At 37.0% G+C, this 24,792-nt stretch overlaps 1 protein-coding gene across 2 annotated transcripts in view; it reads left to right on the top strand.

Moving 5' to 3' along the window:
• LOC135212362 (plasma kallikrein-like) overlaps nucleotides 1-24,792 on the top strand; it is a 71,671-nt gene that overhangs the window by 26,512 nt on the left and 20,367 nt on the right. Inside the window, exon 2 of one of the 2 annotated variants that reach the window (XM_064245753.1) lies at nucleotides 14,887-15,343. In XM_064245753.1, the coding sequence (XP_064101823.1) occupies nucleotides 15,278-15,343 (66 nt within the window). In that variant the 5' untranslated portion in view covers nucleotides 14,887-15,277. Of the gene's footprint in view, nucleotides 1-14,886; nucleotides 15,344-24,792 lie in introns of those variants that run through there. The other variant, XM_064245754.1, reaches the window with a different exon arrangement.

Genomic DNA, 24,792 nt, shown 5'->3' on the forward strand with positions numbered 1-24,792 from the left:
TTAAATGACAGATGAAGATAGATAATAATCCTTGATATCTTAGGTTACTGGAAAAGCCACAAAGCTTTTAATAATTTCAATAAATATGGCAATATTTTTCATCCACCAGTAAAGGCCCAATTCTAACATTGGCTGATTATTATATTTTAATACTCTCTCTCTCTCTCTCTCTCTCTCTCTCTCTCTCTCTCTCTCTCTCTCTCTTTCATATTTCCTGGCTCTGCACACTTTGGCAAGTATCATCTCATAGCGCGTTAATTATTATAGGGGGCAAAGATTTTGTTTTAAAAAAAAAGCATATCGCTTACAAAACTAAAAAAAAAAAAAAAATTCACAGATGCACAAAATAGGACAAATTAAAAATAAACAAAACAAGGTGTGGTCTGACTTCCAGCTTTCCCGAGGAGTGTGCTAAAATCTATGGTCAAAAAGTGCGTTGTTCCACCAATGGAAATGAAAATAAATACGTAATATTGTGTTAGGAATAATACTTGTTCTGTACTGTTTAACATGCACATTTATTTTTTATATTTTCGTTCTAATCAATAGATCATAAATATTATACCCTAAAATTCCTGCATCTTTACCTCAATGCGAAACACGTTTTTCATACCTTTTTAGGCTTTTCCATTGGGCTCTCCTTCCAACCAACCCCCCCCCCCCCCCCCCACCCCAAATGAACAACAGCAACAAAGTAGTTTGTAGGCTTAATCCCTGAGTAAGCGAAAAGCCAATTAATCTTAACGCGTGATCACACAAGACGAAAATATAGATGTTTGCCAACACGAGACTCGAAAGCGATATATGTCTCCTCTTGTTTGCTTCCTCGACATGAATACTGCACCGCCGGCGAAGAGAAGCCACACTGAGAGTCTTTGCAGAGAGTGACTTTCTTAAATATTTGCTCAGTTCTCTGCATTGCTTGCACTAGCGCTAAACAAACTCCCCCCCTAAACTCATGTAAATGGTGAGCGGTTTTGATTGTAGTATCCCATGCTCTTGAAAGCAAATTAGCACTCTTGATGAAGGACTGGCAAGATAAGATTTGCAAAAAGATTCAATATCTTTGACGTCGTTGAACGAAACTACTGATGCTTGGTTTCCTAGTCAAGCTCTCATCGTGAGGTTTATTTTTCCAATTTAAACGTGGCGAGTATTAATTTTTTATGCTTGTGCACACAGACAAATGCACACACGCGTGTATTATGTGTATATATATATATATTATTTTACATACGTATTATATATGTATATATACATATATATTATATAATATACATACACACATGCACTCACACGTACACATATATAGTATATATATATATATATATATATATATATATATATATATATATATATATATATTACTTATATTATATATATTTATATATATATATTATATATATAGATATAAATATATACTTATGTTTATATGGTTTGTATATATATATATATTATATATATATATATATATATATATACATATATATATATATATATATAGGACAGGGTACAAGTTCCTTCTAAGAGCTCTATCAAACATCTGAAATGGGTGTGACCTCTTCGAAAACACGTATTCATTAATGTCTATAATATCTTTGAGAGTAGACGATATGTTAATGTCAGAATGAAGGACCATTCACACTTCCTTTATTCCTTCCTGCAGAATTTTTATTTGTTTAACATTATTTATGTGTCAAAGTAGTCCAGTTTTAGCCATTTCAGTCTCTCGTTATTAAATTCATTAGATTTTCATACATTCCCCCCGATGATGCGGTTATGAATCGGGGAATGTATGAAAATCTAATGAATTAATAAGAGGGACTGAATAGCTAAAAATTGAATTACATTAACACAAGTAATTTTAAACAAATAAGCTTCACTTCAGAAACTGTACAGACTAGACGCTGACTAGAGCACACCTTAATGATGCTTACTCACAAAGCATAAGATCGCGTTACATGAGGACGCACTCACATATGGTTACAGAAGAACACATTAAAAGAACGTATAATCAAATAACCAGAATGATGATGTCGACAAAGTTGTTCTAAGAAAAATCCAAAAGGTAGAGAAATGAGCGTATACAACACACATATAAAAAAGTAAAAAATTTCCTCTGTACTATATATATTATATATATATATATATATATATATATATATATATATATATATATATATATATATATATATGTATATATATATATATATATATATATATATATATATTATATATATATATACATATACATAAATATATATATATATTTTATTTATTTATTTATTTATTTATTTATTTATTTATTTATTTAGTATATTTATTACGTGCGTGGCTGTGTGAAGTTTATCATTTACTCTAAAATTAACTGATATCTGACAAGAATAGGACCACGCAAGTAATAAAGAGAAAAGGGGAAAAAAGGCAATAAAACTGATGGAATTTAAGGGAAAATGCAAAGTTACACTTAACTAAGATTATTATTATGTAGATCAGAAGTAATTATACAGGAGCTAAAGGCACTAGCTCCGTGGCACTGAGGTTACGTTGATTTACAAAGCAATTAGTGCCACCGTGAAACCCCAGCAAAATATAAATCGCTTTTATGAAGAACTGGGCATTTACAGAAATGAGATTCTTGTACAGTTATGGCAAATCATGCTGAAATGTTATCAGCAGCTCTTCATTCTTGATAGTTTGGGATTCGGGATAGGTGATTGACACTCTGGCACCTGGAACGCGTGAGAGGTGGAACACAACTTCTTGCGTCGGCTAATTCTGCAAATTAAGGATACACTGTGATTCTCGATCGAAAAACGCGATTAATACCATTGGGATTTTGCGTAAGGCAGAGAATGTAAGTCACTTCACACTGTTATGAGTTAGCAATATAAATGAACACTTCTAGTTACAAGTGACAAATATTTCCTCACTTCACTTCTTCTCTGAAGGAGATACAAGGGGGAATTTGAGTTATATATATATATATATATATATATATATATATATATATATATATATATATATATATATATATATATATATATATATATATATATATATTCCTTTCTCACCAGACGCCAGGTAGGCCTCCAGGCCTGTCAGTCGTCCTGCTTCAGGAACAGTCTCCATTTTTGGCGATCATCATAGAGCCTCATCTCATCAACTTCCCGCAAACTAGAGCCTCTCCTCTCTCTTCCTCTCTCTATGTTTTGTAGCCATCTCATTTTTGGTCTTCCTACCGGTCTCCTTCCTTCCGGTGTCCATTCCAAAAACCTTATAGGATATCGCTCCTCCTCCATTCTTTTGGTGTGTCCAAACCATCTAAGCTGTCCTCTCTCCACAAAATCTAGTATCCCCTCCACTCCCAGTTCTCTTCTAATGTTTTCATTTCGTAGCCTATCTAGTCTTGTTACACCTTTTATGAGTCTTAGGGCTTTCATTTCAGCTGCATGGAAAGTTGGCAGGCATTACCACATAGTTTTTTTTTTTTTTTGTTTCTTGATGTTAATGTATATATATATATATATAATATATATATATATATTATATATATATATATATATATATATATATATATATCATATATATATATATATATATATATATATATATATATATATATATATAGATATATATATATATATATATATATATATAAGCGAATACCACGGGAAATGATAGACACGGAATCCAAGCGCTTTCGTCTTTATTCAGACATCGTCAAGGAGCTACTAAAGTACAATCGGAGAGGAAGGCCTCAGGTACAAACAAGATCAGGAATACCAGATGGTTAATTATCAAAAGGTAAAAATTAAAAGGGATAATCCAGGATTATCGGATATCACACGGTCACAAACTTAAACAGATTCTGACTCTAACCGAAATTACAAAGTATCTTTACAGTCCAAAACATGTAAAAACTGAATATATTAATTTTGTTGCTTATATTTATCTACAACTTTTTTCATTATGAAAGCATCAAGTTTAAATAAACCAAGACTTAAATTTAGAACATTTCTATTATTTGACTGATAAAACAAGATTCAATGATATTCCTTTTAACTGTGTCATTACATGGGACTAAGGCTCTTGCTTGACTCCAGTTAATAGAAATGATAGAAATTTCACCTTTTCAGTCTTTCGAAAATCAACTAATATTGCCTCTTTTGTTCATTACTACTCCAATCACCATCAAAATGTTAAATTCTCTGTTTTTTTCTGGGATGTTCCTAAGGGCTTTACGTGTCTGTAGCCCGCAGTTTATTGACGCTGAAATTAAAACTATTTATGATATTGCATTGAAACTTAAATACCCAAGGACTTTTGTAGATGTGGCATTGAAAAGAGCTAGAAAAAACATTTTATTCAACTAATGACAACTTGAATTTATAAGCATAACATTCTAAATTACCTTATGATGAAAGGTTTTTAGATATTCCTAGAATTTTAAAGCTTTTTAACATAAATGTTGTTTTCAGTAATATTAATGTCAAGAGTTTAGTAATCAAAAATTCTCCTAAAGATCTTCCAGGCTGCATATATGAAATTCCTTGCAAAAAGTGTGATAAAATCTATTACGGACAGACTGGCAAATCTCTTTCACAGCGTCTTAAGCAAAATCAATATTCTGTGAGAACTGGGCAAATATCAAATGCATTATTTGTACATATGAGAGATTTAGACCATCCTATTAACTGGAGTCAAGCAAGAGCCTTAGTCCCATGTAATGACACAGTTAAAAGGAATATCATTGAATCTTGTTTTATCAAGTCAAATAATAGAAATGTTCTAAATTTAAGTCTTGGTTTATTTAAACTTGATGCTTTCATAATGAAAAAAGTTGTAGATAAATATAAGCAACAAAATTAATATATTCAGTTTTTACATGTTTTGGACTGTAAAGATACTTTGTAATTTCGGTTAGAGTCAGAATCTGTTTAAGTTTGTGACCGTGTGATATCCGATAATCCTGGATTATCCCTTTTAATTTTTACCCTTTTGATAATTAACCATCTGGTATTCCTGATCTTGTTTGTACCTGAGGCCTTCCTCTCCGATTGTACTTTAGTAGCTCCTTGACGATGTCTGAATAAAGACGAAAGCGCTTGGATTCCTGTCTATCATTTCCCGTGGTATTCGCTTATTTATGAAGTCACGTGCATCTACTGTGATTTTTTAAGCATATATATATATATATATATATATATATATATATATATATATATATATATATATATATATATATATATATATATATATATATATACATATATATGAGATCAAAAAGTAATTAAGGAATTAAAGAATGGTGCATTGAGCAACTACGTCTGCTAGGTGATGGCCATCAGAGAGAGACTTCTCTGCTCTTTTCCTCTTTCTCCCTTTTGTCTTTTGCTCTCGCATCTTGGTGCCGGCTTCTTTTTGGGTGGTCTGGAAAGAAACTCGCAGGACAACACCAGGTGTTGAAAAATAGGACAATGGAGGTAATTTAGCTGTATGAGAGGCAGAGGTTTTGGATGGGAGGAGCGAAAGTAGGCAAATCTACCGTAGCGAATTGTTACAGGAAAGGAGTGGGCAGATGAGGCTTCTATATGCCGTCTTGTATGGTCTCACTTTGACTAGAAGTGAGAAGAATATTGTACTTATTTTCTTAAGATTTCTTTATACTGAGAGCTTCAATGTGCATCTCGTGTATGCACGTTACAATATATTTTAATATATATATAATATATAGATATATATATATAGAATATATATATATAGTTATATATATATATATATATATATATATATATAAATAATGGTTTTTTGCCAAGAAGGAAAAAATGAAAAAGCGAGTTAGCCGAGTACTTTCGGTCCAGCAAAGGGTCCGAATAGGACCGAAAGTACTCGGCTAACTCGCTTTTTCATTTTTTCCCTCGTGGCAAAAAAACCTTTATTTATACATAGCATCACGTTTTATATACTTCATGATCAAGTTCATATATATATATATATATATATATATATATATATATATATATATACATATATACATATATATGATATATATATATATATATTATATATATATATATATATATATATATATATATATATATAATTGTAGGCCTTTCATTCCTTTTACTGTAGCGCCTTTTATATTCTTTCTTCCATCTTACTTTCCACTCTCTTCTAACAGTTGATTCATAGTGCAACTCCTTTGAGGTTTTCCTCCTGTTACACCTTTCAAACCATTTACTGTCAATTTCCGTTTCAGCGCTGAATGACCTCATAGGTTACAGTGCCTGGCCTTTGGCCTGAATTCTATGTTGAATAATCGTAGGCGTCCAGGGAAAGGCACTCGATCCAATTTACAGTTATTTCAAGGACTAAAGATACATTATTAAAAGAAAGACTGACCAAAGAATAATTGTACGTGAAAACACGTACGAAATCACTCATTAAAACCATTAAAAGTAAACACTTTCAAAACGCTGAAATACCATGACACTAAAAGAACGACCTAACTAAGACGGTGGTTAAAATAAACCTTATAATTCGAAGGAATAAAGAGAGAGAGAGAGAGAGAGAGAGAGAGAGAGAGAGAGAGAGAGAGAGAGAGAGAGAGAGAGAGAGAGAGACTCACACACGCAACCGCTATTGGCAATAAACAGTTGAGTAGACCACGTTTGGATGTTTAATGGTGGGACTGTCAATTTTATCATTGTTGGTCTTAGAGTATCTAGATCGTTCTCTTTCCGTATCTGCTAACCTTTTTATTGCCTGATGGTCCAATAGGGACTGTCTTTCTTCGGCTCAATAGTTTTATTTCAACCACCCGTCTGAGTAGGTCATTCTTTTAGTGCCATGGTGTTTCAGTACCTTGAAAGTGTTTATTGCTAATGGTTTGAACTGGTGATTTCGTAAACTGGATCGATTGTCTTACCATAGGCGCCTACCATTATGAATTTGGGAGCTGTATCTCCAGTGTATGAGTATATATGTATGTAAGTATATGTGTCTATAAGTGTATACCTATATATCACTTACGCAATTGCTCTGTGCATTAATACAATTACTAACAGGACCTCATTGAAACTAGATGGCATCTAGCAGTGATATTTAATCAGGAAAAATTACAAGTTTTCCAAGATTAACCGTCTTCATTGTCAAGTATCCGGATACTTGGCAATGAGGACGGTTAGTTCTGGAGTAGCTGATAACTCTGGTAACTTCTCGTGAACAAATATATCCGCTAGATGTCATCCAGTTTTAATGAGGTCCTGTTACTTAAGTATATCTTAGTTTTACCAGACCACTGAGCTGATTAACAGCTCTCCTAGGGCTGGCCCGAAGGATTAGATATTTTTTTACGTGGCTAGGAACCAATTGGTCACCTAACAACGGGACCTACAGCTTATTGTGGGATCCGAACCACACTATACCGAGAAATTAATTTCTATACCAGAAATAAATTCCTCTGATTCCGCGTTGGCCGAGTCGGGATTCGAACTTCGGACCACCGGATTGGCAACCGAGCGCGAAAACCACTCGTCCAGCGAGGAACTAGGTCCTGTTAGTAACATATATATAATAGATATATATATATATAATAGATATATATATATATATATGTATATGTATATATATATATAACATATATATATATATAATATATATATATATATATATCTTATCTATATATATATATATATATATATATATATATATATACCTATAAAACTAGGCGGGAAAAAACCTGCCACCATAACTAGATCAAATGCCAGCTGGGGGAGTTTCCAAGTGAAATCAGGTGAAAGACGGACTGGAAGCGTTTGGATGCAGATGTCTGGAAAGGAATTGGAATCCGGGTACAAAAAAAAGTCACAGGAAAAAAAAAAGTCATAATAATCTTTCCTAGATAGTGACCCCGAAGGGTTTTAACCCGGTATGTATCCATGTATACAAGCCCGTTGGGGAATTTTTGCTTTTTAACTTTTAAGTATCCAACTTTGCAGCGTGTTTAGTAGAAGCCCGTTGGGGATGACCGTAAAAAAACATAAACAAAAGACTGCAAGTATCACAAAGATAAAGACTCCTAAGAAATACCGTGAATTTTTCCCTGTGGCTTTATGACAGGTCACCATTCATTAATGTGACTTTTTTTAGACTTGATTTCCGGTCACCAGGAATTGTCATAGGGGAAGCCATAGAGCCAGGGGTGCTCAACCTTTTGATGATTCCAGACCCCCCAATGAATTGCCCAATATGGTTCCATACACCCTTTGCTTAAGTCCACTTAAGCCCTATTTGTTGACAATATAACTAAATATACCTAGTTGAATACATACTTCAGGTATGAATAGCTAGGAATAGAACATACAAGAAAATCAAAAGCATTTATAGTTTTACATCGTTATTTATTTACAAAATGTGCCCATGTATGCATTGACACATTAAAATCAACTACCGTCATATGGGGTAATCGGGCCCCTTTTTTCAGGTTATTGGTTTTTAAATTATACTCACTATTTTCAGATCCCAAATTTTATTGCATGAATATGCACAGATATGGTCCTGTATCACCTGAGAAAAAAGGCAAAATTTTTGGCAACTTAATAACTACATGGCATGGCTAAATAAGTGGGGGCCCATTTACCCCACACTTTGGGGTAATTGGGCCACACTTTAAGTGTTTATAAACTGGAGATTTCTGAAAAAAGCAAAAAAATAATAATTAAAGTGATACTGATGATAAAAATCAACTTCGAACATCCTTTACCGAATAATATGACCTGAAAAATACTTTGTTTTTGATAAACTCAAGTTTTGGTAACTTTTTCACAATGTCACAAAAAAAGTTTCCATAAAATCTGGATTCGCTGGCTCCTTAAACACAAAAGAGTTTCCACCTTCTTCGCAGTCACGTCAGTATTTGATATCCTAACTTGTTTCTTCAGGCTCTACTAAATTTAAGAGAATACCAACAAAATGATAGTTGGCTTTCTTTGCACTAAATCCAACTAACGCATAATCTCCCTTTTCAAAGCCTGGCAGTTCCTTCACCTTATGGTCTGACACACAACCGGTAACCTCTTCAAAGTCATCAAAGTCCTTTCTGTGTCACTGTCAGGGTCACCATCAGTCTCCTGTTCATGTTCATCCTCTCCCAGTGGCACTTCAAGGGGGTCATCAACATTTTCATCACTGTCAGAGGATGAAGGGGAATGAATCTATTGGTAATCTTTTTCTTGCCATCTTACCCTTCCTTCCCAAAACACCACTAGCACTAGCATGACGTGTTGCTGGTCTAGACGTAGGAGTGCCAGATGAGGTACTGGCTGCTAATTCCCGCAGAGAAATGCTTTTACAAGGCTCCACTTGCACACGCTTTCCACGGCGAGTGGCATTAGGGATAGTCGAAGCAGACTCTCTAAGCTCTCTTAAATGTTGGAGAACAAGAAGACTCACAAGGTTGTGTGCGGGGTTCCGTGATATGTTTTGACAAACTCGACTTGGTAGTACATCACTATGTCTCCCTATGAATGAAAGTTCCTAGTCTTTACCCGGCATATTGTCAGTAAACTGCGGTGTTTGCCGCCCTGCCTTGTCCAGAAATGACTTCACAAAAAGCCGCAATTCATAAACATCAAAGGCATAGCCAAAATCGTCAAGGATGGCAGCATGTTGTACTATACTTTCTTCTTCCTCAGGAAGCAGTGCTCTCTTCCTGCCAACTATTGTGGTTTTTCTTTCTCCACTAGCATGGTTTCTAAGAGTCCTACGGGGTATGTTGAACACTGCAGCAACGCGTTTCACTGGTTGACCCTCTTTAATAAGTCCAAGAGCATTTTGCAGATCGTCGGCCGTGTAACTTCTCTCTTGCTGGTTACCGGTAACAGGTTTGTAGTGGCGTACCATTGTGGCTCCTTACATCTGTAGCTGCAGCTCAGTCACCCCTACCAGCAAGAAAAATACTTTAGTGTTTCCCTATCTAAAGAGATGAGAAAAAACATAAATTATCAACTTTTGGTATCTGAGTATAGATTGTGCAGAAATTTCTAGCAGATAAATTAAATAGTGGATGCAAAGTGAATACTTAACGGTGTTCGCTGAAGGCATCCCTCTTATATAGGATATAGACCCTCATGGAAATACACACACACACACACACACACTAAATATATATAATTATGATATTATATATATATAATATATATTATAAATAATATATATATAATATATTATATATATATATATATATTTTATACATATGGTGTATATATATATATAGTGTATATATATATATATATATATATATATATTATATATATATATATTTTATACATATGTGTGTATATATATATATGTATATAAATATATATATATATATATATATATATATATATAGACAAAAGCTACGAAGGAAAGCGAAATGATGGAGTTCTTCAAGGCCTGTCGACACCTTGTCCTTTACTTAGCAGCTGCTAAGTAATGGACAAGAAGTCGAAAGGCCTTGCAGTATTCCGTCGTTCTCTTTCCTTCGCGGATTTTATCTTTGTATATTCATCAAATTCCATGTTTTTGTAACTCAGTTATACATGAATTCTATTCTGACATGAAAAAAAAAGTAATGTCTCGTGGGGTCCTTATTCTTTTAAACTGAATTGGACTGAATGTAGAATTTAAGCCAAAGGCCAAGCACTGGGACCTGCAAGGTCATTCAGCCCTGAAACGGAAATTGACAGTGAAAAGGTTCGAAAGGTGTAACAGGAGGAAAACCGAAAGTAGTTACACTATGAATCAATTGTTAGGAGAAGGTGGAAAGTAAGATGGAAGAAAGAGAACATGAAAGGAGGTACAGTTAAAGGAACGGAAGGGGTCGCAGATAGGGGCCTTAGGAAGGCAAACTATGAAGAACCTTTAAGTAGTGCCTAAAGTGCACCGCATGAGGTGCACTGAGGGCACTATCCCCCTATGGGGTTATTCTTTTAACTGTAAGAATGAGCTGGTGTCATAGGTCGGGCCGTCATTTTCTTAGTGTAATGGACTCGTAGAATCTTAGCGTTTTAGGAATAAAAATGTGGGAAAATTGAATTTTCTTTCGTATTATATAGATGTAAATATATATATATATATATATATTATATATATATATATATATATATATATATATAATATATATATATTGTGTGTGTGTGTGTTTAGCATAAAATATAACTGTTCTGATTTTTTTTTAAATAAAACGACCCGTTACGTAGCTCTGTTATCAGTCATATCTTACTAAACGGTATTATATGAAGCCATGCGTGGCCGAACCCCTTTGCTTATTACGAAGTAAGGAAGACCTGGTCACACTTCCAGCTCTCTTGCACCCAAGTAAAAACAAACGTGCAGCATCACTCATTCCTACCAGAGTCACTGAAATTGCCGGGTTATTTCTATATACGAGACCCGTATCTTTCACTGTTGCACTGCAGTTTACGGAAAATAACCATTGCATTGTCTTCGGTGGGATTTATGTGCATATTTTGCTTCCGAAACTCACTGAGCTTCCTTCATCTTTGTCGTGATTTTTGTACGATCTTCACCTTATCAAATGTCGGTCTACCTCTTCCGTCCTTCCACTCGTGTGTCAAGTAATAAGTATACGCTTTGACACTTGGCTCAGTAATGCGATTCTTGTATTTGTTTCACTGAAATTGAGAGAGAGAGAGAGAGAGAGAGAGAGAGAGAGAGAGAGAGAGAGAGAGACTAAATAGACCAATACACAGCTCACGGGCCATCTAAAATGATGTGAGTTAAACTTGCAGTACTATAGTCTGGTTTTCCGCGTCTCGAACATCACCTCTCGGCATCATTCGTGCTCTAAAGGTTACTTTCCGTTACAGTGCCGAAGGAGCGTCAAAATAAACCAGTTTCAGCGACGAGACTGGTATTGAGCAAAGAAAAAGTATGAAGACTTAACGGATGTATCATCACTCCAAATTACACCTAAGTACTGTTATTTAGAAAACGCTATAGTAAATTTCTTTTCAAGTTCACTGACGGCACCTTACAACCTTTCGCGAAGTATTCGTCCATTCAGGCAGAGAATCTTGCTTCTTTCCGCGTCCTGTGTTTGTGTGGGGTAACGTAAACCCATGTCTCTCCATATTCCATTCTTCCACTTCCATTACGGCCTGTTTTAGAAAAGAAAGAGACGTGAGCTGGCATGAAACCAGCTTGATCTAGGAACAATGAGCAATAAATTCTCGCTGGCGCGTAGATGTAAACAACTGGTGAGCTCGCAGGACGAGAGTCAACGTTTTCGTCGCCTCCAGAGATTTCTTAGTGGGTCACATGACCTAACGTCTGATTGAGAAAAAGGAAAGTCAGTCTCCCAATCGAGAGAGAGAGAGAGAGAGAGAGATATTGATATGCAGAAGAAGGAAATGGGAGAGCTCCATTTGTTCTCTTTCCTTGCCTAAATGAGGCCTTCTACGGTATGTGGGTTAACAAGACACCGAGGAAAGAACCAGCTCCGGTGTCACTGTGTCGCGAAGAAAACGGTAGAAAGCAACGAGATTGGCACTTGCGAAAATGAGCGTAGGTCACAATTAATACAATAAAAAGTCATTAACGAGCCATTCAGATGACAGTCTATTGTTTGCGAGCCCCCTTACAACAGCACATTCCAGTGGTGTTAATGGTGTTCGTGCGCCTCAGTGGAACAGCTTACACCATGTCCCCTGATTAACGCAGGCTTTCTTCTCAGGGCTCAAGAAATCACGCTGCTCAGAATTGTATGATTTCAGATTAAACCAAAGCGAAGTGGCGTTTCCAGGACCATTGGCATCTCTGTTGAGGATAATACGACTCATTTCAATATCGAAGTCGGCGCCAAAATCGAAGATAGAAATGATTACAGTGAAAACAAGGAAGGTTATTCGTGAGCTTTAATTAAGCTCGCTCTCTTACCACAACAGTTTCGAGCAAGATTTGCCTTAGCACCGGGTAGTACCATAGAGCCGGGTCAGTTGGCCCTCAAGCGCCCTTTTTGAGAGGTAAATATGTGTTCATTTGCCAGATGAGTGACGTAACTCAAGTGCGTTTTAATTGAGGTCGCTCTCGTACCACAACAGTTTCGAGCAAGATTTGCCTTAGCGTTGGGTAGTACCATATCATCCAGTTAGTTGGCCCTCATGCGCCCTTCTTGAGAGATGAATATTGGCTCATTTGTCAGAAGAGTGACACAACTCAATATTTTTTTTATACCAGTGGATAGCCGGTTCCTTGTTCCATGCTGTGTTAAAAACGTCTTGCTTGTATTTGGAACATGAAGCGATCAGTAAAAGAATCGTCTTAATATCAGTAGACAAAGTGCAAAAAGTTTTAAACTTTAAATTGCTTCTCCTGAAAAAAAAAAAGCAATTTTATAGTTTACTTCGCTATTCTGGCATGAGCTATATATATATATATATATATATGTGTGTTGTGTGTGTGTGTGTGTGTATGTGTGTGTGTGTGTGTGTAAAATTATAATTAGGCTAATTCTGATTTTAAAATTAGGATAGGCATCCGTTACTTGAAGAGTCGGCCAAACGGCTTCGCTGGAAATACAACGAATGACTGTGAACAATGAGGAACTGGCGGAGGAGGTTTTATCATAACTTTCATCCTTCTTTCTACGCTCCGACGTTTGAGCACGAGAAAGTTGGGGGTTGCTTTGAAAGCTTAGCGAAGAGGATTCATTTAATAAGCCCAGCGCCTCAGTGGCGTGGTCGGTATGGCGTTGGCGAGCCACTTCGGTGGCCGCGAGTTCGATTCTCGGGCATTCCATTGAGGAGTTAGAGATGTGTATGTCTGGTGATAGAAGCTCACTCTCGACGTAGTTCGGAAGTTACGTAAAGAAAAACACCATACAAACAAACAAACAAATCATTTAATAAGCCCTTCGAAACGACACCCTCTCGGGATCGACTTGCCAGCTCTCGGACTAGGGAAAATTTGGTTGGCTGAATATTTTTCAAGCGTTTTGTCGCTTACTCGGGAAGTAAGCCTACAAACTACTTTGTTGTCGTCGTTGTTGTCCTTGCCGTTGTTGTTCTTGTTGGGGGTGTAGAAAACGTCCACGGAAAAGCCTAAAAAGGTTCGAAAAAAGTTATTTTGCTTTGAGTTAAAGATACAGGAATGTTAGGATAGGCTATTTATGACATATTGATTGGAATGGAAATGTAAAAAAATAAATACTGTGCATGTTAAGAAGTACAGAAGAATTATCTCTAATAAAATATAACATATCCATTTTAATTTTCGTGGGTGAAACAGCGCTCTATTTGACCGTAGATTTTAGCACCCGGCTCGAGTAAGCTGGAAGTCGGATCACGCCTTGTTATGGTATCATCTTCCCATCCATTTCAATATTTAATATTAGATAAGTTTACTCATTCATTTCTATTTTCTATCAGTCATGTGAATTATCCTTATAAAACTTAACTTTTAGAAGCTCTTCATACAAATCCCGTAGTGGGTATTGCACTCAGTGCACCTCACGGGGTGCACTGTAGGCATTACTACAGGTTCTTTGCTGCGTCCCTTCGGCCCATTACATTCCTTTTACTGTATCTCCTTTCATATTCTTGCTTCCATCTTGCTATCCACCCTCTGCCAACAATTCTTTCATAGAACAACTGCTTTGAGGTTTTCCTCCTGTGACTACACCTCCTGACCTGCCTGTTCTCAATTATATACCTTTCCAGCGCTGAATGACCTGATAGGTCCCAGCGCTTGGTCCTTGGGCTAATCTTTATATTCCATTCCATTCATACGAATCATTCCTAACTAGAAATTCCTACCAAACTTGAACATCATCTGAAAGAAAACGACAGCGCTAACAAAAGTCTCTTCTCCCCCGACCAGGTGACGACTCCGTAATGAGGGTGACGCCACGGCGACGCTGATCTACCTCTCAACCGTCTGTCAATCCAGTCATCACTTCCAGCAGCTGTATTTTAAAGGCTTCGAGAATTTCTCTTCAGTACCTCTGGACTTGAATCCGTACAGCTCGAGTAAGATGCTGATGAGGAGATGAGAAAATCGGCAAGATGTCTGCTGTCACTATGTACTGCAGTGAGCGAAAATGAAACCGAGAGAACGCCCTTGTTACGCATTCAAATGATTTCATTCCTAGTCCAGCTGAAGATTAACAAATAAATAGGATTCCTTCGCGAATGCGTGACTGAACCCTTTGGAAATCGAGTATACGCGCAGCTTGGATTCTCTCTGGACGAGCCTTCGTAGAGCATCCATCATGAAATATACAACAGCCATATTGGTCTGTGTGATTACTTGCAGCATTTCCCCCTCCTCAGTTCAGGTAATTTATTATTATTATTATATTATTCCCGTAGGGAGGCAGTGCCGTCAGTGCACCTCATGCGGTGCATTGTAGGCATTACTTACGGTTCTTTGCAGCGTGCCTTCGGCCCTTAGCTGTAACCCCTTTCGTTCCTTTTACTGTACCTTTTTTCATATTCTCTTTCTTCCCTCTTACTTTTCCACCCTCTCCTAACAATTGATTCATAGTGCAACTGCTTTGAGGTTTTCCTTCCGTTACGCCTTTCAAACCTTTCACTTTCAATTTCCGTTCCAGCGCTGAATGACCTCGTAGGTCCCAGTGCTTGGCCTTTGGCCTAAATTCTTTATTCAATTTATTATTATTATTGTTATTATTATTATTATGTTGTTGTTGTTTTTGTATCTAAAGGCTCGAGTATTGTTTCTGGCAAGGTTAGGATGACGGGTGGAAGGAACTCGTGCTATAGTAGTCAAGAATTTCACAGGTTGACTGTTTATTATATATATATATATATATAATATATAATATATATATATATATATATATATATATATATATATATATATATATATATTAATATATATATATATATATATATATATATATGTATACACACGTTTGTGTTGTTGTGTATTTAAAGGTTGACGGTTTATTATATATATATATATATATATATATATATATATATATATATATATATATATATATATATATATATATATATATGTGTGTGTGTGTGTGTGTGTGTGTGTGTGCCATGATCCTTTAACAGTTTATTCAATGCCAACGTTTTGCAACGAACCTCGAATCGCATTTTCAAGGCTATAAAATAAATTTGCGAACATTAACCTTACATACATACACACAAACACACTCGCACACACGCGCACACACACACATATATATATATATATATATATATATATATATATATATATATATATATATATATATATATATATATATATATATATATATATATATATATATATATATATATATATATATATATATATATATATATATATATTTCACTGGTTTCCTGAGAACTGGTACTTCTAATAATAAACAGCGTCTTTTCTTTGTTATTCTTGATTAGGTTCGCAAATATGTCGTAGGAGTTTAGAACAATTTCAAGCGAGACGCTGTTTAGTGTGTAAACAGGCCGTTAATGATGCTGTTTTCTGTCCCTTTTATTTTTGGGAAGTATGTTGTTAACCTCTGGTTCATTACGAACTGTTGCACGATGGCTTTCTATCGGAGTTTATAGCTCTCTTCTTTTATCATTCTCATCAGCGTATAAATAACGAGCTCTAATGTTTATGCTGAATTAAGTTTACCATCTGGCATAATTATGCTCTCAGCAAAAAGTTATTGCACTACATTTTGGCCTTTAATTGCAGCCTGCCTTTGATGATATACTAGGTCTAATCCAGGGATGGTAGACCAGGTCTAATTCAGAGCATACTAATTGCACTACATCTTTGGCCTTTAATTGCAGTCTGCCGTTGATGATACAATAGGTCTTATTGTGAGCATAACTAATTGCGTTACATCATCGGCTTCTAATTGCAGTCTGCCGTTGATGATACAATAGGTCTAATTCAGAGTAAAAATAATTGCGCTACATCTCTGGCTTTTAATTGTAGTCTGCCGTTGATGATACACTGGGTCTAATCGAGAACTCAGTTAAAGACACCGAGAAGAAATTTGCAGCTGGGCGGATGGTCGTTCTCAAGCATCTTTAGCACTTAATGTTATTCTTTCATTTTCCCTCATCATTCAAGTCCAAAAATAACAAATGTTTGAAGAATAACCGTATGACAAGGCAATCAGTGCACGACGCTGGAGATAATAAAAGGTATATGTAACCACCGAGGAAGGTAATAAGAGAAACATGACCGAGATTCAGATGAGAAGCATTTCTCAAGCGATCGCCGTCAGCTGGCGGATCCTGGCGGGGCGCTCAGCCGACTTCCCGGTGGGAATAGACGCGAACATCAATCTGCAAGAGCTTTTAGTTGACGAAAACAAACACCGGAAAATAAATAAAGAAGAAAATGAATTGGGAAATTGATGAGACTTCGAAACGATAGGATGCTGAGGGCGAACTGTTCGTAATGTTGACAGGCACGATCTCTGCGCTGGTTGCTAAAGCCGCAGACAGTAACAGTAAAAGTACACGGGAGATCGAAAAAAGTATGGGAAACTTGTAACCACTTCTTAAGTTCCATTATAGGATTTAGTGCAGCAGTATAATATTAATTTTCAGTGATGACAGTTAAGCAAAGTTGTAACACTATTATTTTCAGGGGTTAGGTAGCAAGGACATAAATATAGAAAGCTCCGTAAGGGGTAGTGCCGTCAGTGCACCTCATGGGATGCACTGTAGGCACTACTAGAGGTTTTTTGCAGCGTCCATTGGCCCCTAGCTGCAACCCCTATTATTCCTTTTACTGTACCTCCATTCATATTATCTTTCCAGCCTCTCCTAACGATTATTTCATAGTGCAACTGCTTTGAGGTTCTCCTCCTGTTACACCTTTCACACCTACCTACTCTCAATTTCCTTTCCAGTGCTGAATGACCTCATAGGCCCCAGTGCTTGGCCTTTGGCCTAAACGCTATATTTCGTTCCATTCTATAAATATAATAAGTTACAGGACAAGACTGAGTTGTGCGTTCACACAGAATTATCTCAAGTATTTCTTACTGGAAAAAAATAATGGCCTTTGAAATGAAGTAAGCGCTCTCAATATCTAAATAGCAAAAATACTAAAGACAAAGTATTTACCAGAAGGGCGCCCTAGAGGCCATTAAACTCGCGAAGCTTCGAGTTAAACGTTTACATCAAAGGGTCACCTATGTTTCTCGGAACTCTCTGCTACATAAACGCTATCGTTAATTGCATTTCAAATAGTCTTCCAGCATCAAACAGCTAATAATATGCTAAACAATACTATGTGAAATGATTCTTGATAGCGAAGGTGAGAATATTTAGCTTAATTAAGCCTAGTATTCGAGAAAACTATCGAATTTTGTGCTGAAATCATCTATTTTGAGAAAATTATAATGCAATAATTAAAATCTCATTGAAATGTGAATTTATGATATTTTAGAAATAAATTTTATATGGGATGAAATTTAAAGACGTTAGGTTTTATCTGCCGACAGAATTTTTCTTTTTATCTTCAATACTTTTAGAGATATTAGCATTTGAATAGCATTGGGCTGGGCTGGGCTGGGTCGGGCCAGGCTGGGTCAGGTCGGGCTGGGCCAGGCCAAGCTGGGCTGGGCTGGGCCGGGCTGGGTCAGGCCGGGCTGGGTCAGGCCGGGCTGGGCCCACTGGGCCGGGTCAGGCCGGAATTCCAGAAATGAGCCCGTTTCCAGTAATGACTTCGCTTCGCTCGTAATAAAAGGGACACTAAAATAAAAAACTTATACCAGTGTCATGTTGAAACTAAAAAAAAAAAAAAAATTAATTGGGTTGAGTTAAAAAACTCCACACATAACTGTAGCAAATGAGCTTGTGGAGTGAGAGCTAAGAAACCAAGGGACCTTGCTCCTCGTACCGAAGGACCATTATCTTTACGACACACTTTTATTTGTGTTTCTCTTAACTTTTTATGTCATTTAATTAGAGGTTTGTCAGCTGTCGTGCTAACAATATGGGCCTCATTCATGCCATTCAACTCCAGTCCTTGCATTCTTTCTTTCTTTGTTCTCTGCCTTTTTCTGTCTTTGTACATAACGGTATTGAGCTGTGGTTCCCCCTCCCTTTTTTCTTGTTTTTGCTTACTCGGGGAGTAAGCCTACAAACTGCTTTGTTGTTGTTCGCGTTCGTCTTCTTGTTCTTGCTGTTGTTGTCCTTGTTGGGGAAGTAGGGAAGCCCCATGGAAAAGCCTAAAAAGGTCTGAAAAAAGTGATTCGCTTTGGGTTAAAGATAGAGGAATTTTAGGATTCGATATTTATGATTTATTTATTAGAATGGAAATGCAAAAAATAAATAATGTGCATATTAAACAATACAGAACAATTATTTCTTATAAAATATAGCGTATTTAATTAAATTTTCGTTGGTGAAACAACGCGCCATTTCACTGAAGATTTTAGCACACGCTCCGAGTAAGCTGGAGGTCAGATCATACTTGTTATTTTATTTAATTAGTGCTTGTCAGCTGTCGTGTTAGCAATATGCGCCTCATTTATGCCATTCAATTCCAGTCCTGCATTCTTTCTTTTATCTTTTTTTTTCTCAGTTACGGTATTGAGCTGTGGTTCCTTTTTTAAATGTTTACGTGCCGTTACAGAACTAGAAGAAAACTAGGGCTATACTGCCACGTAGCCCATCAACCCGCATCTCGAAGGTGAACAAATTTTCCGTTATAATGTGTGAAATTATAACCTGAGAGAATGGTGTGTCTGAACGCCATTGTCTGCGTGTGTGGCAGGTGTATCCAGAGGTAAATTTATTCTTCTTTGAATTTTGTGCCGAAAAATGTTTTGTGCTCAAAGGTACGTCCTGGAATGTGTTGTAATAACGTATGACATAGAATGTCTTATGGAATGGAATGGAAAATAGAATTTAGGCCAAAGGCCAAGCACTGGGACCTACTAGGTCATTCAGCGATGGAAAGGAAATTGAGAGTAGGTAGGTTTGAAAGGCGTAACAGGAGGAAAACCTCCAAGCAGTTGTACTATGAAATAATTGTAAGGACGGAGTGGATAGTAAGATGGAAGAGAGAGAATATAAATGGAAGTACAGCAAAGGAATGAAAGGGGTTGCAGCTAGGGACCATGGAAGGGACGGTGGAAAAAAAAAAAAACCTTTAGTAATGCTTACAGTGCACCCCGTAAAGTGCTCTGACTGCACTACTACCTCCTACGGGAATAGCATGTCTTGTCATAAGGGGTATATAACAGAATATTTAGTATTGAGGGTTTGGAAAGGGATCTTTCATTATTAAATATATGCCCTAGAATATTTTTGTAGCTGAATGTATGCGAGGTCATATTTGTTCCAAATCAACGCCGAGGAGCATTTTGTGTTGAAGACTTGTCAGTTGTTATTTGTAGCATAAAGTTTGTTCCCAGCACTGTCGGTATATCACGGAAAATTGGCCAAACCACAATTTGTGACTCTGCAGTCACCACGGAAATGATTCGCGTTCACTTGCGCACTGAATGGTATCTTTGGTGCATTTCACTGATCTTGGCAATGGAATTTTGACCGTTAAAAAAAAAAAAGAAAAAAAAAAAAAGAAAAGGAGGCCAGGATGTAAGAGAAAGCTTCAAGGAAAACGAAAGTCGAGTAGCAACGCAGAAGAAGTTCCGGCAGATGCTCGGGCGATTTGCGGTTAGTGATGGAACCTGACTTCAGCAGCAGACTTCTTTCGTTTCCAAACGTGATCGAGAGGTTTGCCTATTCATGAAGTCCGACGACTTCTCGTGAACATCGATATATTGTTAATTAAGGAACAAAGTTGGGTTTTTGCTTCTTCTCTAAGTCATTTGGTGAGGCGTGCGACCACGTACCTCATTTAGCAGAGCTGACGGAAACAGGAAGAAGGAAAAAAACAGAAGAAACCTGAAGGGAAAACGAGGCCGGAAAAGTATTCTAAAAATAGTGTTGCCATTTAACGCAGCTCTTCTTTCCTTCTGTTCAAAGACCCGTGGGAGTTCATTGAGTTTTATGATCCAGATTCAGTGTTTAGATAGATAGAATAGATAGATTATAATATTTAGGCCGAAGGCCAAGCGCTAGGACATAAAAAGGTCATTCAGCACTCAAACAGGAATTTAAGATTAAGAGCTTTATAGGGTGTAACAGGAGGAAAACCTCAAAGCAGCTGCACTACGAAACAAGTGTTAGGAGAGGGTGGATAGCAAGATGGAAGAGAGAGAATTTGGATGGAGGTACAGTAAGAGGAATGAAAGGTGTTGCAGGTAGGGGCCGAAGGGACGCTGTGATGAACCTCATTAAATGCCAACGGTGCTTAGCATGAGGTCTACTGAAGGCGTTTAACCCCGAGGACAAGCGATCGGGTAAATTTCCTTCTGACTGAGATATGGGAGTAAAATAATTAACACGGCAGATGTTTTATATATATATATATATATATATATATATATATATATATATATATATATATATATATAGTGTGTGAATTTTTATCATATTCCAACTCACACTACTTCGGGAATATCACCAAAGGGGAATTATTATAAATGACGAATGGTTTGGTACCAAAGTGACTCGAACACCCGACAGTACCCTCCAACGACTTCCAGTCGATATTCAAGAATATTCAGCTATACATATATATGTATATATATATATGTGTGTGTTGTGTGTGTGCGTGTGTGTGCGTGTGGAGGAAGAAATGAAAGGGGTCGACCAAGCACTTTCATGTATTTTGACCGTGAGGAGGTGTGTGAAAAACACACGAAAGCATTTAGCTGACTCCTTTCAGTCCTTCCTCCAGCTTTACGACAATATATATATATATATATATATATATATATATATATTATATATATATATATATAGATATATATATATATATATGCAATGTATACTTCATATACACATGACTTGCATGCTTACATGCATATGCATTATCTGCTTATCCCACACACATATCTATAAAGGCCTCTTGCGGCGTGGTTACCTTTATGGAAATCCTTAAAGCAGCAAATTGCCAAGCACGAAGGAGACACGGGTCTCCTCAAATTCGAAGTCGACCTTTTACGCCAAAAAGGTCTGCCCCGGACTACTACATTAATTGTCCACGTTCATTTCCTCCAGGAACACCAGTGAGTAAAAGTCCCAAGAGCTGACTTTCCTCAGAGTTTCATTTACGTCCACAGTAATCGTTGTACAGAAGAAAAGAAGTGAGAGTGAGAGGATGACACTAGCAAGAAAAGCCAAAAATATTGATCAAAGTTAGACTTCGGTACAAATTCAAACTTCCTGATTGCAGGAAACCGGCGAGAAAAATATGAAATCATTCAGGACAAAATGAAAAAGGAATAATGAGATTTCGAGAGAAAGTAAACTGGAGATGGATGACTTTTGGTCAAGAGCTACCGTAAATGGCAGCTCTCGTTATCAGAAGACGCAGGAAGCGGCGGCGGGCAGATGACTGACATCCCACCCCCTCCCCCCCCCACCCCCAACCCCCCCACCCCTTCAACAGAAGGTGAAACTTCGTTTGGGATTAGAGATCCCGATGTCCAACTGTTCCCTATAGTTACCCATAGAGACATCTGTAGTTACGGTTGTTACAAATGAGTTTAGACCACAGAGCAGCAGGAGAAATTAACGGACTGGTGCGTGAAAGTGAACACGACTTGGAACAACACATAATTATGGCAGTGGGTGTAACAGTCAAACTCCTGAGGGTCTGATGCCGCAATAGTATGATAAGTGAATTTTCATGTGTCCATTTTTGTTGTGATGATACTCATATGGGAGGGTCATGCAATGGCTAGAAATGTGTAGCGAATAAAAATAAACTGTGTAAAGAGTTTTCACTTTTTAACATTTTCGACGTATATATATATATATATACATATATATATATATATATATATATATATATATATATATATATATATATATATACGCATATGTGTATGTGTGTGTATGTGTATGTATTATAAATATAATTACTAACGAAGTCAGTGGCATTATTGTCAGATAGTGCTTTTTTTTTATCTAGTCTGTGAATCAGTCTATACTTAATTTTCTCTTTAAGCAATGGGGCAATCTTGGGCAAGCTTCTAAGCAATAAGGAAAAATGATCAACGTTTCCTTCCATTTGCATATTACACTCGACAGAGCGTTTCCTCTTTCACTGGCCATGTCTTCAGGGGTAAATTACAACTTGACTTACAGTTTATATTATTAAATGCAGACTTTGCGGCTACGCCTAAAATTTTAAACGTGGTGTCATTTGGTTGCTGAGTTTATAATTGTCTCGTCGGCAGTCTGTGCGGCAGCGAGAACATTCCTCCTGGACCTCCGTAGGATGCGCTCTATGCCGCGGCTTACAGAAGTACCTTATCTGAAATTTTGGTGTTGGAAACGTAATGAGATTATTTTCAATTAGATTCTATGGCTAGTTTTCAAGATATGACGTCCCGCTTTTTCAGGAAGGTCCCAGTTCTCGGTTACATTTCGGGAATATGCTTCCCGGTCCTCTAGCCGACGGTTTTGTTATGTTTCCTTGTCGGAAGTCATGTCAGGGATATTCTGTAACTTGCGTCGCCCTTCGGGTCCTCACAGATGTCCTACGGTGTTCCTCTGTATATTTAACGCAGGCCGGTGATGGTTTATACTCACAGCCTCTGCTGCTATTTGCAATTTGTGGAACCAGGCTTCTCTATGCATGATCTCTGGTGCTTTCTAATAATGATTCTAGTGTCAGTTTATGGTCGATAGCAATAAAGGCTACTAGAGTCTTTGTATGGATTTTGGAAAACGAAAATGTTCGTCATGACTAACAGCAGTTTTAGCTGGGGCCAGGTGTCACACAGTTGAACAGGGAAGAGGATATGTTTGTTTGCAACATCTTTTGAGAGACAGCATCCCTTGTACAATCGTGTAGATAAATCCATTTCTCTCCAAGCAGCAGACCAGCTTGCATAAAAGGCCTTCGGATACCGCTCATATAATGATTTTTACTTTGGGATGTTGTCTGTTGAACTGGACACGAATTTCAAGGGTTCTTAACCTTTTGATGACTCCAGACCCCCAATGAATTGCCCAGCATGGTTCCATACCCCCATTGCTCAAGTCCACTGAAGTCCTATTTGTTGACAATATAGCTTAATATACTTGGTTCAATACATACCTTAGATATAAATAGCATGGAACAGAACATTCAAGAAAATAAAAAGCATTAATAGTTTTATAGTTATTTATTAACAAAATGTACCCATGTATGCATTGACACATTAAAATCAAATATATACAAATATCCAGAGATCAAGTCCCATACCCCAAGCATGTGGTTCTCATACCCACAAGGGGTATGGATAACCCCCTGTTAAGAACACCTACCCTAGAGCATATTCCATCCCACTTCATCTATTTTCTCTCCTTATTGTAGATTTGCACTTGATGCCTTCATTTGAGATAAAGCTTACACATCATCTTCGGTTCTCGTGAATTCATTATTTATGACGGGCACATATTCCCTGTGAACACACAAATTATTTACATGCCAAACAAGATTCCACAAGCCAGAATCCTCACCAGTGTAAAGAAAGGAAACGGAGGAAAGAGAACTAAACTAAAATTCAGATAAAGCAAGAATTAAACAAGGCATAATCAGACCTTGAACTTACTCGGGGTGCATGCTAAAATCTACGGCCGAGTAGAGCGTTGTTTCACCAACGAAAATTAAAATGCACTATATTTTATTAGGAATAATAATTTTTTCTGTACTGTTTAACATGGA

Source organism: Macrobrachium nipponense, chromosome 40 (genome assembly GCF_015104395.2).
Source record: "Macrobrachium nipponense isolate FS-2020 chromosome 40, ASM1510439v2, whole genome shotgun sequence".
NCBI lineage: Eukaryota > Metazoa > Arthropoda > Malacostraca > Decapoda > Palaemonidae > Macrobrachium > Macrobrachium nipponense.